Below are 17,130 nucleotides of genomic sequence, written 5' to 3'. Positions count from 1 at the left end.
GTCTGGTTCATAAATTCATCAGACAACTCGATACAACTACTCACCAAAGAGTGGACCATTACACCACCATAAATATGTTCCAATTTATAAATGAATGCATATTTGGAATGCTTAAAATATTCCGGATTTAATCCATATTTTTTTGGCAAAAAAATAAATAAAAATCGTACCGTTACGGGCCGTTACGCCCCCGTATCACCATTACACCTCCATATCCGTATCGGTATCGGAGGGCACCGTTATGCCAACCGATACCGATACGAGATACCTCGGTCATGATCCTCCAATAGGTCTTCTCTTCTACCAATGATTGAACAAAGCACTATCGGAACCACTAATGTCCGATTCCAAGATGTTGTCAATTTCTCACACATGAGGCACTCCTTAATGTTGTGTCAATGTTTTCAAAATTCTCCGATCGACCTAAGCTCTAATGTGGAATTCCATCCTCCCATCCATACCATCACATCTTCTTACTATTTCCTCGCATGATATTCTTCTAGATGCTTGCCACTGTTCCCATACAAGCCAACAGATGAACCTGCACTAATACCAATTTGACGAAGGATGGATGAGAAAGAAAAGAAGAGGGGAAGAACAGATTTCCGTGCACATATGGTTGGTTTTTTTAGGGTGTTGTGAAAGGTATCCCGTATCGGTATCGGTTGATATAATGGTGCCCTCCGATACCGATACGGATATGGGGGTGTAACGGCCCGTAACGGTGCAATTTTTTTTTACCAAAAAAATATGGATTAAATCTAGAATATTCTAAGCATTTCAAATATGCATTCATTTATAAATTGGAACATGTTTATGGTGGTGTAACGGTCCACTCTTTGGTGAGAAGTTGTATCGGATTGTCTAATGAATTTCTGAACCAAACAACCTGGATTTGACTGCAAAACTCATATATTTAATTTTCTAACTATATACTATCAATGATAGATATATTAAAATGAATGTAATATGAAAATAACTTACATGTGTAATATATTTGAATTTTTAAAATTAAAAAAAAAGGCCGAAAATAATGCGTAAATAGAAAAAAATTATAAAAAAATATAAAATTACAACAACAATCTGTAAAATGGACATTAACATGTTCTACTATGATTAACACATCATATTCTACCATTAAAATAGCAAAACATTCAATAAAAAATGATTTTTCGAATTAAAAAAGGGAAAAGGGGGGGGGGGGGGCAAAAATTAAAAAAAAATAAAAATGACAACAACAATCTGTAAAATGGACATTAATATCTTCTATTATGATTAACACATCATATTCTACTATTCAAACAACAAAACACTAAATAAAAAATATAAATACCTATTTTTGAAAATTTTCTGAAAAATGGCCCACGGAGCTTCGAATCAAGAAAATCCTTAATATAAGTTGTTTTTATCTGTAATATCAAACTAAGAGTGGTCGAAAATAGCAATAGAATGATTTAAGAAAAGTTTGAAAGAAAGAAGTTTTTTTTTTTAAAAAAAGTGAAAAAACAGACCTTAAAAAACAAAAAAAAAAAAGGCCGTTTTTTTACCGTTAAGCCCTGACCGTTATGGGGCAGAAACGGCCGTTACGGCTACAGAATCGGGGGGTGCCCCGTGACGGCCCCGTATCGGTAACGGCATCGTGTAACGGCTAATGTCGTTATCAATACATATTAGCCGATACGGTCATATCGTAACGGATACGGGACACCTGTCCCGTTGTCCCTCTGCAAGAGAATAATATCTCATGAAACTCGATTTTTTATTTCCAATCTCATTATTCTTCAACTCTATATATACATGGCCTTGGAGGTCTCTATGGAGGCATATACAAAATATTCAAGTCTAGACGTTACTAAATTTAGACTCCCTATGACATAGTAAATCCACGAAAAGCTTATCATATAGATTACTATGAATACAGGAAACTAACTTCTGCAAACATTCTAAATCTCAAAAAGATCTCCAAAATACCCTGCACACGAGCTGTTTTTACAAACCATGTGTCACTTTGCCCAAACAAAGGACTCAAGGATTTTACACATTGCCTGGTTGAAATCATATAATTCCCCATTTCCAAAAGGTAATGGAGCTACAAAAGAAATTTTCAAAAAGGTCCAATCAGGTGCAATAGTCATGTTAGTCCTTAACCAGTGGAAGATAATTGCACTAGTTGCGCAAAATGGGTTTACCTTGAGGCCTAAAAACCTGCCAATTGATGCAAATAAGTGCAAAATACTTTTGCTTCTCAAGCTTATAAACACATCAGCTGCATTCATGCTTCCCTGGTTTAAGGCTTCTTCACAGTCTAACAGTGCAGACGAAGCAAGGATATTTCTAGAAGACTGAAGAAGGAAACGCCCACTCCTGCAGTTAAAGATAATAAATTAACATGCAAAGAAACAATGACAACGAGTCATCAAATCCTGGCAAGGAAGTACTGTAAAACATGTGATATACATGTCAAATATAAGTTTCTGAGAGACGAGAAACCATACGGCTTAGTTAAACCATCTATTTTGAGAACAATCACTCATCCACTTCCCAATAGCAGAAAATGAAAGAGAACATGCAATTTACTTAAGCCACATCAAATATTCAATTTAGAGAGATCATAAATAATGCAAATTAGTTAAACATCAAATTTCGGGGGGGGGAATCATTCCTTAAACAGCTATAAGGAATACATTGACCAATTATAGGCACTTTAAAATGATAGAACACCATATATACATCTACATATATATGTATATTGCATACAAAGAGACAACAAGGAAATTGACAATAGCAATAAATTTGATAGGAGCACAGAATTTCAGTTAAAATTTACTCTGAACTGCAGGCCCCACCCTCTTCACATGCTGCTTTACAGACCTATAGTCTGCAATCGTTCAAAACCAGGTGAAGTAAGAATATGATCCCCACATCCAGTTTCAATGTTTCCCCAACTTCCCTATCCATTTTGAAAATTCTAAATCCACCATTCATAGTTGCATCAGACAAAAGTCCACTCCCCCTTATCCTTCCCTCTCATCTTCTTCCACACTTCCCCTTAACCCTTTCCCCACATACCACCTTAATATCCAGACATCAAATCCTCCAGTCTCCTCACTCTCACCCTTTCCTCCCTCTCCTCCCTCTAAAATAGTCCGGATCCATTATCAACTCATCCATATCAGCTTATTCCTTAATATCGAACAAGTGTTCACGGCAAGGAAACCTCGACACAGATCAACAAAGAGGAATGATTAGGAAAAATGAGCGATGCAGGACCATTGGATCATCAGTCCGGGTACACTAGTGTACCACACTGCTGGCAGTTTGGAACCAACAAATCGAATCGGCTGACCTTATAGGACTGCAGGGCCCACATGTCCATGCAGGTGTCCATAAAAGGCTTTATTTATGAACTGTATCGAGATTGGTGGCTCTTACAGAAACCAGACAGCACATACAATCCAAAGCAGTTGTGCATACAAGGCCCGATAGTTTGTATGACTCATATTTTAGTTTCCTTCTTTTATTCCCTATTTTATTGCAGGTTTGAGACAAAATAGGAAGGTTAATTGTCAGGCCAATGGGTTTTCAGTTGCTTCTTTCAACACTCGCAGGAAGGTAATGAAAGGCTTCATGGAGCCATGTGTATGGAACCCTAGGGATCATGCTATGGATTATTCAATTGAAAACTGATTTTATTTTTTATTTTTCCCCATGTTTCTTGTGATTGGAAACATGACCTTGATTTGAGATGCTTCCAGGAACCCATTGGGAGTTCATTTTCTTAGGTTCGAGTGGTGTGACTCCACATATTTATCTCCCATTATTCTCTTCTTATCTATTATTGCTGCTAAAACTTAGGAATAGTGACTGTAAGTAATAAGAAGAGGGAAAGTAGACTTAGATGGCTTGGCCATGTGCAACAGGTACCAAGGACTGCACCTGTGCACCAGTTAGAAGCAGTGATGAAGGCTCTATAAGGGGAAGGGCCAAAGGGATGTGTGTGGAGGTAGTAAGAAAAGATTTGCCGAGTTGTGGTTTAACTAAGGATGTGGTCCATGAATCTTGAGAGTGGAATGGCATAACAGGATTCGTGTAGCCAACCCCACTTAGTTGGTATAGGGCTTAGATGACGATGATTGCTGCTAAACTTTGAGAAGTACATAAATAAACACCTGCCACTGTCCACCTTCCAATTAGTAAATCAATAGCTTTTGGGTTGTGTCCTCATACCAAATCCTCGTAAAAGCAAATCCACTAGAACCGCTAGGAGCTCGATCTTTGGAATGAAAACACACACCACTTGACAGAATCTCACTAATAGGAAATCCACTCTGCGCAGGAATCCCTGATACAGTGTTAATTGAACAACAAAAGAAAAGATCCCTCATCCACCATTTCATTCTTTCAGTGACCATCTATGGTCTAAGGGAGGGAATGGCACTTGATAAAGTGGAATGGTGGAACAGGTTTCATGTAGCTGACCCCAAGTAATAGGGATAAGGCTTAAATGATGATGATGATGATGATTGAACTCTTCCAATCTCTAGAGGTCCAATCTCTGTCATGGCTTCACCACCCTCAAGGCCTCGAATGTTTTTTTTTTTTTTTTTTTGAAAAGTGACAATTCTATATTGATAAGAGAAACTGATTACAAAAAGGAAAATCAACCCGCTGAGTTAGCGAGCAGATTACCCTCCTAAAAAAGACCTCGAGGCCTCGAATGTTTTATGACATAATTAGCATGGCGAGGGCAGAAGCTCAAAAAGTGCACAAATTGAAGTAAAACACAATATAACATGAAGCGACAGTTTTGAAATAAGATATTACAAAGACAATAAGGCATCATGGTCAGATTAATGGTGGTACCACTTCAGGAAAGAGAATAAGGCAAAGGTAGAATACTGGTAATACAAGTTCAGTAAAGAAGACAAACTAACAGCTCATAAGACTGAAGACTCAGACCTCATAAGCCTTACATCACAAGCAACAAGCCATAACACATAACACTAATGAAGCACTACTACTGAGTCGCATTTATATCAGAACTGCCCTAGTTGTCAGTATTGAAGAGCCAATGGAACAAAAAAATACTGCAGAGTAAAAGGACAGGCTCCCCCCAGGGGCCCCAAATACATGCATACAACCTCTTTACCAGAACTTTATTAGAACCAAACAAAAAACATACAAGCAAGAAAAACACCATCAAGAAGGATGTGCCAAATGAAAAGTGATAATACTGAGAAGGAGAAAGAGAAGCAACTGGATGGAAATAGGAAGAAAGCTTAAACCGTCTCCCTCAAAACCTTACAATCCTTGTATATTTCCAAAGATAAGAAGACAGAGATGAGAAGAAAGAATAGGATATACAGGAGTAGAAGGTATTAGAGGATGTAACGGTATGGTGCTCTGTAGCAGTACCACATTACATACACCACTTTCAAGACTCCGCCTAAAACTGGAGCACAGATATCACACATGCCTAGCTTGCCTAAGATCTTCAAATTCAATGACAGATGGTAGCCTTTGTAAAGATGTCAGCCAATTGACTGTCAGAGTGAATGAATGGCATGCTAATCGATTTCTTTATTACTTACTCAAGAAGAAAGTGACAATCCACTTCGATGTGCTTAGTTCTTTCATGAAACGCAGGATTATTGGCAACATTGACTGGCAGGTTGATTGAAACAATGGAGAGAAATCGGAGTGTTAACATCAAAACCATCTGTTAGAGAAGAGATTTCAACCATATAAACTCACAAGTATTTGCCATTGCTCTGTTTTGAATCTTTTGATTTTAGCAAATGATCGAACAACCAATTTGTTACTTACTTTTCCATGTTACCAGATTTCCTCCCATAAAAGTGCAGTAGCCAAATTGGGGTGGCAATGGGCCACACTAGGGCCACGCAAAGTTTGGGAAGGCTCTTTCTAGGATTTAACTGAAAAACAATCATCTTCCTCAAACTAATAAACTAATTGTAGTCCTTGCACCAAAAATTGCCTATTCCTTCAGGGCCTGTTTGGGATCGCTGAAACGGAAAGTAGAGAAACGATATTTCCATGAAATCCCATTTCATTTTTTTTTCAAAAATCAATTTTCTGGCAATGCTATTTCCACTTTTATCAAATTTCTTGGAAATTAACCTCTTTCATTTCCTTGCTCTAACATAAGAAAAGGAGTTTCCCAAACGCAGGAAAATAATAGAAAATGTGCAAATATGGGTGTTTCCCTGTCAATGGGTTTGCTAGTTGTACAAGCATATGGATTCTTGCACATGCACATGTTTGAGCATATCCTAACATGAAGCACTTGTATAGTATCCAAACCTTCCATCTGTTGGATGTCATAGATGGACCATGCCACAATGATCTCAGATCACATTATTCTACCTGCCAATATTTGGCCTTTTGCGCCAGTGAATGTATACCATTCCTTTATTTCTCTTTTCACGCTTCTTATAACCCACAAATGAGAGATTATGCTTGTCCTACACATGAGATTTCCTTGGACATAGTACATCTATGATGGGGCCTAGCAAACCATCTCCCTTGATTAGTGAATATGGGCCCCACTTGTCAAAAATGAAATCCTACTGTGATGAATTCTAACTCAATGTAATAATGAATTTGGAGTTGTTGCCTGGTTAGGCCTCTTTAACAATATGTTATAACATGCTTACCTTTACGTGTGTCCACTTGCATCACTAGAACAGCTTTCACTAGGCTTGATGGTTCATATAAGAGGTTCCATTGTGGATCAATCATGCCCCAAATTAATCCAATCCAAACCTCCAATTGGCTAGCAAACAGTCTAAAAACAAGTAGCCAGCAGTTGACTTTCAAAGGGGAAAAATCCATCTATTACAACAATTATTGTTGCTTGAATGAGGAGATATTCTGAGAGTGACTAGATAATGATAATCACTGAATGATGGGCCACATTTGTACATGTTGACCAATGTAAAAAGGCTATGCAGGCCAAGAGGCACATGTAAGATTGACCATGAAACAAGATGGACCAATATACTAGGGTTCCACTTCTTCTTCTTCTTCTTCTTTTGGGTGAAAGATGCAGCACTTCATTAGGGCCAGAGGCCCAAAAACAAAAGAGACAACAAGGAAAACAAAACAACAAACCAGAACCAAAAAAAAAAAAAAAAGAAGAAGAAAACCCAAAAACACCCCCAAACCCCAACAAAGCCCCAGGAACCAACACTAGGCAGCCCGATCCTCTACATACATCAAAACCATACTAAGCACACCCCCAGCCGAGACCCTCTGATTATGTAAACAACGGCTATTTCTCTCAAACCACACAACCAATAGAAAGGCAAACAAAGCTGATCTCCATCTGGACCGATCAAGACAACCACCTCCATCAACATGCCACGCCCTAAAAAGGACATTGATCGAATGTGGCATCACCCAAGATCCACATGAAACATGAAAGATGCCAGACCACACTATTCTGGAAAATGAGCAATGGAGAAATAAATGGTCCACCGACTCCTCGTCACTCATGAATAGAAGGCAGACATTGGGAAGGATCATCAAGCGCTTTTGGATTACACGTGTATTTTTTTTTTCTTTTTTTGGAAAGATGGCGAAACTGTTATTAAGAAACAAAAAGAAAACAGAAGCTACAATAAGAAAGGGGCGCCGAGAAGGCGACCCAACTCACAAAGAAAATCCAGATTACATCCCTTTAACAAGAAGCCCAATCTATAACTTAGCAACCTAGCCCTTTGCGAGGTGCCTTCCACCAACTTCCTTGCATTTTTTAAACACATATGACATATCGTTTCTTTCTTCCCAAACAACCCATTAGATTGCAAGCAAAGCCATTCTCCACAGCGCTATCTTCTATATCCCTAGGCCATGATCCACCGATTCACTAAACACATCATATGAAAGCGGCCCAACATATCCACACAAATCGATCCCCAAAAAGGGGATGCAATAAAAGGTCCACTATCACAAAGTGCAAATATTTGAAATCACCATAAATCTTTTCCAAAGGTTGTCAATGGTTAGAACTTTCTTCCTTCCTACCAACCAACCAAAAGCCGCCATCTTTGAAGGGTGACATGAAATAGAGAGGACGGTTTAATAAGGCCGCTTTAATGAGCGTGATACAACCACCAGATAAGGTGGTGGAAAGATTCAAGAGGGAGCTTGCGAGGTAGAAAAGCCGGTATCTTTTCCCGTAAAACTTTTTTTTTTTTAAACACCATTTCTTTTCCCCTAATTTTCTAAAAATGTTGTTTCCAAAAAATCATTGTTTCCTCCTGCTTTTCTTTTCTTTTTTTCGACAAATCCAAACAGGCACTCGGTAAATTCTAGAGGTGAACTCATCTTCATTCAGTGAATGTCATCCGTTTTTTATTCTCAACATGGATGTTGAGAGTCAAACATGGAAACCATAAAAAATCAATATGCAAGCACCATTGGTCCATAACACATAGATCAGTTTATAGTTACATACACTAGACATAGTTACCTCAATTATTAATTAAAATGTGTGGAATACTGATCAAAATGAACAAAAATTATAACTTACGAGAGAGAATGATTAGCAATAGGTTAGCCTTCCACAATCATTTGTGGCTTAACTAGATATGAAATGATAACCAGAGTAACTTTCAATAGAATTTGAAGAAAAAAGAAATTATCAGGAAAAAAAAAAAAGCATAGAGCAGAGCAGGAAAGGACAAATCTAGTTGCTCTTATTAGGAGACAGACAAATCTGATATATTTATTCCAAGGGAAATACATGATCATCATAGATTACGAGATATCAGACAAGCAATCAGAATCTACAGTCTAGACTTCACTCGTTTATGGTTACCATAGCTGTGAGATTCGCAATCATATACAATATACAGACATAAGACATTAGATGAAAGATAGTGTAGCAAGTGTAGACTTTCAATAAAATGTAAATTAGAAACAAACTGCATGTGTGTGTGTGTGTGTGTGTGTGTGAGAGAGAGAGAGAGAGAGAGAGAGAAACAAGCACAGAACAGCAGCAGGAAAAGGCAAAGCCAGCTGCTTTTATTTGGTGTGCAAACAGACCTGATATTTATTCCGAGGGTAATATATAATGAGCCATAGGCTCGCACAAGTAATACTTCATCAATTCCATATTCCTCAGCACAGGACTTATTATCCTTCTGCAGCCAGAACCAAAAAATAAATAAATATATTAGAAGGTATTCAAAATATGTGTTTCAATAACTTAACATATTTCAATCAGTAGGATTCATTAATGAAATGGTTCCCCAGTTAGACTCAAATCAAGCCAACTGGAAAGAAGCATACTGCAACCAAATAACTTAACACATTTATAGGAAAATGTTTCCTCCTCCAAATAGAAGTTGGTACACACGGTGTTCGAGTTGTCAGTATCGCTACAAGTTTCGCTGGCCAGATATAAAGATATAATATCATTATCATCGATAATATCGCTGATAACCGGAAAATTGGGGAAAATGGAAGAAACATGGGGAAAACAGTGGAATTTCTCAGTGAAACTTCAGGACATGCCTAAATACATATATTTGTATATTTAGGAATAAAAAACTACAAAAAAGACTGCATTACATAATAAGTTTTCATTTAATGGGGAAACATAAATATCATCCAACATGTTCATAGGGTCACATAGATCTGTATGGAACCTTCCTAGGGCCCGCTGTGATGTTTATTTATCATCCAACATGTTCATAGGGTCACATAAATCTGTATGGAGGGAAAACATAAATATCATATTGATCCATAACTTTTGTGGCCCCCAAGAGGTTTTCAGCAGTAGGCATTCAATCCCTACTGTTTCTTGTGGTGTAGTCCACTAGAGGATTTGATCTGCCTCATTTGTGGGCTCGTCAACTAAAAAGAATGGATGGACGGTGCGGATGAAACACATCATCACGGTGGGCCGCACAGTGCCCCTGACAGGACAATATGTCTCTAGCTAGGTCCTGGCAGGGATACTACCAAGTCCACGCCCAGCTGTGATAGAGAACCAACCATGTGAGTGGAACCCCAATAGTAGGGCCCACATCGATGTATGCATGGTATATCCATGTCGTCCATCTGTTTTGCCACATGATTTTAAGGATTGTCATAAAAATAAAGTAGATAAAAATTTTAGGTAGACGGTGTACCACTCAACACAAAATAGTGGTTATTGACCAATAAAAATTGTGTGCCACAAACATTATGAATCAAGCTGAAATTTGTTTTTTTTTTTTCCATCCAAGTCTATATGAACTTATCAATAGGTTGGATGGTCAATAAACATTATAGTGAACCCTAGGAAGTTTTTAATGGTAGGAGATCAATGACCACTGTTTCTTGTGGCATGATCCACTTGAAACTTGTATCAATTTCATTTTCTGGACCACGCGCTAACATAAGCTGTAAAAGAAGATGGACGATGTGGATATGCAATACATACATCGAGGTGGGCCCTGCAGACCCGCCCATCATTCGTTCACTTTTAAAGGTAAGAGGATTAGGTGCCGCTTGGCTTGACCTAAGACGGTGCGACACTTATGGTGGGGCCCACCTTGGTGTATTTATTGTATATCCACACCATCCATACGTTTTTAAAAATCATTTTAGGGCATGATACCAAAATAAATCAGATTTAAATCTCAAGTGGGCCATGCCGTAGGAAACAATGGTTATTGCCCATTAAAACTTTCTAATGGGTCACAAAAGTTTTGGATCAACCTGATATTTATTATTTTACTTTCATCCACGTTTATATGACCTTATAAAGAGGTTGGATGACAAATAAACATTAAAGAAACATTATGGTGGACCTTTAGGAAGTTTTTAATGGTAGAGGTTCAAGTAGCACTCTTTCTTCGGGCATGTTTGATTTCTTAGAGTAAAGGTAAATGCATGGGAAATGGGCAATAATTATTTCCCTGTGTAATTACCGCACTGTTCCCTATGGTTGATTTAACTCTTACTTTTTCTGACGCTAAGACCAAGGATGCTGCCAAATATATGTGGGACCCACCATGATGTATGTAGATTATCCACACCGTTCATTCATCATGCCTAATGAATTTAGGGCATGAGCCAAAAAATGAGGTAGATTCAAAATTCAAGTGGACCACACCATAATAAAAATGGATTCGAACACTCACTATTAAAAACTTCTTGGGCCCACTGTTTACTTTGGTGTGGGCCACTTGAATGTTAGATTTGCCTCATTCTTCGGCTCATGTGTCAAAATGTTTTGGTGAAATGGATAGACGACGCGGATATGTCGTATACATGATGATGGGGCCCACAAATTTATGTCAGTCATTTTGTACCATTTTTCGAAGCAAGAATACCATCGTAATTTCAAACAAGTGAAATTGTAATAATTGGCTATTTACGGGGCATTTACACTAAATTTGGCAAATCAAACAGGCCCTTAGAGTATGGTCTACCTGAGATTTTGATCCAATTCAATTTTTTCCTCATGCAATAGAATGATCTGGAAAAATGTATGGACGGAATGGATATGCAATACATGCATCAAATTAGGCCTTACCGCAAGGATCACACCATTTCACTGCAACTCGAGTCGCGCCAAATCAACTCTCTTAAGTGATGGGAGAGGTCGAGAGAGTTCAAGAAAAGAGTCCTCTTTTTTGGTAAACCCGCAAATGGCAATGGCGATTTCGATGCTTTTTCCATTAAAACTCCCAAAAATCTCTCCCCAAATTCATATTTTTTTCAAATCCCAAATCAAATCCTCATAAGCCTAGGTGGAAATCTAGTTTCCTTTCAAAGCAATTCTATTAGAAGGAAAAAAAGGGGTTTTAGGTTTTTCTTACTTGTGAAAGATCCAGCGCTATTGATCGCGATTGGCCAACCAAATCCAGCCTAAGGCCACTCCTTGAGGTAGATCTTGAGTAAAAAGTTAAGAGAGCTTCTTCTTCTTTTTTTTCCTATATTTTTTCCGAATTTTTGGAATGGTAAGAGGGTCATCACCTAATGTCGCCGAAAACACCGCATTTGTTTTGCCTATTTATCGAAATCAACAGGGTAGTTGACTGATTTGGCCAGTGATTCAAAAATCTCGCCGATAATATAAAAAATATCGGCGACATCCAGAAGAGAAACGAAATACTGGGGGTTTCGGTATCGCAGGTCTAGCGACACCGATAATATCGGCGATATCGATTTCTCGCCGATAACTCAAACACTGGGTACACATTAGCAGAATCATGGAGAACAGAAAAAAGAAAGAGAGAAAAGGTTTCACTAGTTATTCACAAACTAGTCTCAATATTATGCGCTCAAAAACTGTTTTCACAATCTAGCACTACGAATGATTTACAAGGGGTAGCAATTAGAATCTACATCCAAACCGTTGCTAATGTTCTAAAGTTGAACAATTCACAGGATATGAAATCTCATTAAAACACATACATTTCTTGAAATTATCGTTTTCAATATCGCCTGATATAACTGGGCAGCGTCTGACTCGTATTGGTTCCAGTTTGAAACAATACAAGTCACCACACTGATATGAGGGGAAACTGGACCAAGTCAGACGAAGTCACACTCTGAAACCAGTACTTCAATCCACATTTGAAATAAACAAAGACTGCATGAAACCATTTCAATGGGCATCCTGCAGTGTACCCATGGTCCTATTAGATTCTAGAAGAATGCAATCCCCAAAGGTAACAGATGCCAAGTTCAGAAAACCACAAGTTTTTAAACTGACTAAGAGAGCCAGTTCATCGTTGAATTAGCCCAAAGACCTTTTTGGGTTTTATAGAGGACTGTGGTCCAAAGACCTCCTTGCCCATAGCCCGTAGAGGACTGTCCATTAAAGACCGCATCAAATAACCCCACAAAAGGAGGCCAGACTCGTAGAACAAACAAAGTTTCTCATGATCCGAAGTAGGAGTGTCATCTTATCCTCTGGTTACGTTCATTACTTCCTTAAGAGGCAGCGAGCAGTATCCTTCATAGAATTGCAGACATCATAATCAGGTGTCACATCATAGATCATTTGATTCACAATCATTTTCAGCTTGCTACAATCAAGATTGAATGTTCGAATGCTGACTTATGCATTGGGCTATGTAGGAGACCTGTTCCTCTCTTTTCCTTTCGGCTACTTTTAAGGACATCAAGACCGTGGATTTTGGGCTAAATATTTCATTCACCCAGCAGCCTACTGGGGTCAATGTCTCTTCTCTGCCCAATTTAGCCAAGGAGGCTCCACACCATTTCCTTTGCTCGGGGGGATTCCATTCCCCTCTTTAGATTAATGCATTCTAGTTATCATCTCGGAAAAAAAAAAAAAAGATTTGTTGTGATTTTACTTCATCTCCAAGTTCTATCAACGATATGATGTATGCATCGAGTCTATAAAGCTTATGAATTAAACTGTAAGATCTACTCCTAAAGATTTTCTACAGAGACATGCTTCTGAATCAGCAAGATATTGAACAAATATAAATGGTTAACAATCATAATGTGCAATGTGACCAGTGTCTAATAGGAATATTGAAAGTGAAAGCTAAATCCATCAAAAAGAAAAAAGTTCTGTGAAGGCTAAAATTACCCAGATGTTTGGTAAAAAAAGTCGAGCATGCTGCACCTTTCAGCACAGATTAACAAGTAAATTATCATTTAAAAACAACTAAGCAATAAAATGGTAAGTTGGTAACATTAAAAAACAGGGGTAAATTTAGAACTTGAGTTGAGAGCAATTTATCCTGCAACCAACCTTTTTAAAGTCCGCATCAAGTTCATCTCCATGGCACTTAAGAACAACATCACCTGCAGCCTGACAGATTTGACTATTTTTTAACAGCTCCTTATGGATTTCAAGAAGATGAGTGTGTTTATTGCATGCAATAGCCCTTAGGAGCAATTTCTCAACATCAATGCAACTTTGATTTAGTGAAAATTCAGCCTCATTGCCAGTTAGCGGGTCTATGACAAATGAATCATGGAGGCATTTTATTCGGAGATCTTGTCCAGGCTCAATTTTGATAAACGGGGGTGAACCTAAATCAGAACCTCCAGCATTTTTGTCAATATCTAACCAGTACATAATCTTCAATCCAGGAGTTTTTGGACCAGCTGAATCGGAGTCCACATCTTGACCCAACTGCATAGAACCAGGATTCCCTGCTTGGCCCATACTGCCATCAGTTATAAGCTCAAAACGAATCACATCCTTCCATCTGCCTTGGCGCAGCACTTGAACTTGCCTTATAACAGTGTCCATGATGAGGGCAACACAGAGCTCATGGAGAATTGAATACAAAATAAAAAACGGGTTCTCTGATGCAGCCATTCTGCGCTCCAGATCATCTCCAAGGACATGTCTTCGCATTTCTTCAAGCTTCACAAGACCACTTTTCTCACCCACAAGCAACTCCAAATGTAATATCCTCCACATAGATAAATGTCCCCTGTAACCCAAGGTTAGAAGAACCTTAAATTCCCCATCGACTCGAAGAAGTGCAGTACCGTCAGATACTGTGACTTCTGAAATTTCTTTAGGGAGTGAAACTTCCAGCAGTTTAGCTCTTAGAAGTGTATCCAACTTCTTTAAAGCTGGTCCTTGCTCAGCCTCAGTAAGTGCACTCTGAATTCCCATATCTTCTATGCATTTTGGTAAACGCTGATAATTTCCCGTGAGGAGAACTTCAATAGCAGATGGAACATCATAAATTGGAGCACGAGCTTGCTGCAGTCCCTCATGCATGAAGAACATAGAATCAGCAGCTTGGGTGAAACATGTATCATGGCTTGAAAGGGTAGCTGCAAGTTGCTGACAGTACTGAACCAATGGAACCTGCAAAAATCAAGCCACAACAGTTATTAGCAGGAACTTAACAAGAAGAGAGAGGGAGAGAGAGAGCGCACCTAACTTCCCACTTACAATGGCTCCCAGGATTGTTATGAGAAAATAGGAACCTAGAGTGAAACTTAATGTAGCTCAAGTGTTGTAGAGATCAAGCAGCATTGTCAAGTTTAGATATACTGTAAAACCCAAAGCTTCAAAGCTTGCCAACTCAAATTGGGACACAGTAACCGACTCAGTTTTGTTCTTAACTAAGTCGACAGAGTCAATGAGAAACACATTTGATTCAGCTGATTCAATGAAGAACTCGCCAAAGCAATCACATAGGCCTACATGAGTTCCAAATTGAATTCTCATTTTACATGTTAGTTATAGGTAGGGGTGCACACAGTTCGGATCTGGTTTCAAAAGGGATGAGAACAATTGTGGCCCCTTCACATGAATGGTCCATATCAACAGCTGGCAGTGACCAATTCATCTATCTCCTTAACTATTCGATTCCAGTTTCGAAACCGGAACCAAACCGTGTGCACCCCTAGTTATAGGCATAGCTTCAATGAAGCTTGCTGGACACGGCATTTAATATTTTGAAATTAAATAAAGCAGAGCCAGATCTAAACAATCCAACTATATGCTACAACAGGAATTACACGATGTAAATTGATACAGTACAAACTTATGATGATAAAATGCCCGCCCATCACCAAACAGATAAAGTGCATTAGTGAGTCACCTTTGGGGAATGGCAACTTACCATTTCAGTGAATTGGCAATTGAGGATGAGGTTCCTGGGGTAATGTTGTCTGTGGATGAGAGTGCTGGTCCATGAAACTAGAGAGGGGCACATGATAAATTGGAGATTTCAGGATGGCTCTAAAGTTTAGAAACTTTAAAACTACCAGAACCAAAATGGAGTATTTGGATTGCAGCTTTAGTAGGGATATTAATAGAGGTGACTTCAATTAAAATTAGAGGTGTGCATTTGTGACCCGATCCGGCGGATCCGACCTGATCCGCCCCGTTCCGAACAGAACCGACGGCCAAGATCGGGCCTGATCGGGTTGTGATTTCCAGATCCGATTTTTTTCGGGTAGGGTCCGGATAGACCTCTGTCCAGACCAACCCGACCCGGATACCCGAACCGAAGGGACCCAAACGGCACCGAACAGACCCGGACCGATAGAGGGGCGGTAGTATAAAATATTTTTTTTTATATTTTACCCTAACTTTCCTAAAAATAGATAGACAGTGTGGATAAAATAAATGAATTGGATAAAATATGTTCATCAGGTCATAAGGACCCAAATGAAGGGAAAAAATAAATATCAGCTTGATCGAAAACTTTTATGGTCAACAAAACATTTTTAATGGTCAAAATGCATTCAACACTGTTTTCTATAATGTGGTCCACTTGAGATTTCAATATACCTCATTTTTTTTTTCTAATAACTTAAAATTATCTATAAAAATAGATGGAGGGCATGGATGAAACACATACATCATGGTGGGGCCCACGGAGCACCGACATCCGGTGGCAAGGGGAGTAGTCAGTCCGTCTCCAGCCTGGCGTCTGGCCTCCTCGAGCGCTGGGCGCTCCTCGAGCTCCGAGTTGTACGAACGGTTCAAAGGAGATCAAAGTTATATGACCCCACAGTGATGAATTTATTATAACTACGCCGTTCATATATGTTTAGAGATCGTTAAAGAGCATTATTCAAAAAATGAATAATATCCAAAGATTATTTGGACCACACCATAAATAGCAGCGTAGAATGATTTTCACTATTAAACCATTCGTGTGGTCCACATGATAGTTAGATCTGTCTTATTTTTCGTCTCAAGCCTTAAGACGAGGTCACCAAATGGATGGACGGTTTGGATATAACACATATCCCATGATCACACCCCTAGAACTTGCTAACATCAAAACAAGAGAGTCCCTGGCTCCCTCCCTTGCGTGAAAACTGAAAAGACGGCACTGCACTTTCGTGCAGTGCACGTCAACAATATAACACCTCCAGTGTAATTGCATATATGTTCTTTCAGATACATGTGGGGCCCACCTTGATGTATATGTTTTATCTAAGTCGTTCATCAATATTGACATATCATTTTAGACGTTGAGCACAAAAGTGTGGTATATTAAAGGCTGAAGTGGACCACACCACATGAAATAGTTGGATTAAATTCCAACGATTCGAATCTTACCCAACCCGATCCGACTCGGGCAGGGTGACCGAGTCAGACTAGGTTCGGGTCAGGTTAGCCACATATCGGATCTGTCCGAG

The 17,130-nt window shown here is 38.9% G+C and overlaps 1 protein-coding gene across 2 annotated transcripts in view; it reads right to left on the bottom strand.

The window, feature by feature from the left end:
* LOC131234004 (mediator of RNA polymerase II transcription subunit 14) overlaps positions 1–17,130 on the bottom strand; it is a 58,502-nt gene that overhangs the window by 19,570 nt on the left and 21,802 nt on the right. For both annotated transcript variants that reach the window (XM_058230948.1, XM_058230950.1), the window contains exons 2-4: positions 13,754–14,833; positions 9,073–9,170; positions 2,190–2,364 (exon numbers count right to left, since the gene is read on the bottom strand). In XM_058230948.1, the coding sequence (XP_058086931.1) occupies positions 2,190–2,364; positions 9,073–9,170; positions 13,754–14,833 (1,353 nt within the window). The remainder of the gene's footprint in view (positions 1–2,189; positions 2,365–9,072; positions 9,171–13,753; positions 14,834–17,130) is intronic.

This window comes from Magnolia sinica, chromosome 18, assembly GCF_029962835.1.
Source record: "Magnolia sinica isolate HGM2019 chromosome 18, MsV1, whole genome shotgun sequence".
Taxonomy (NCBI): Eukaryota; Viridiplantae; Streptophyta; class Magnoliopsida; order Magnoliales; family Magnoliaceae; genus Magnolia; species Magnolia sinica.
This window is presented reverse-complemented; position numbering and strand designations above follow the sequence as displayed.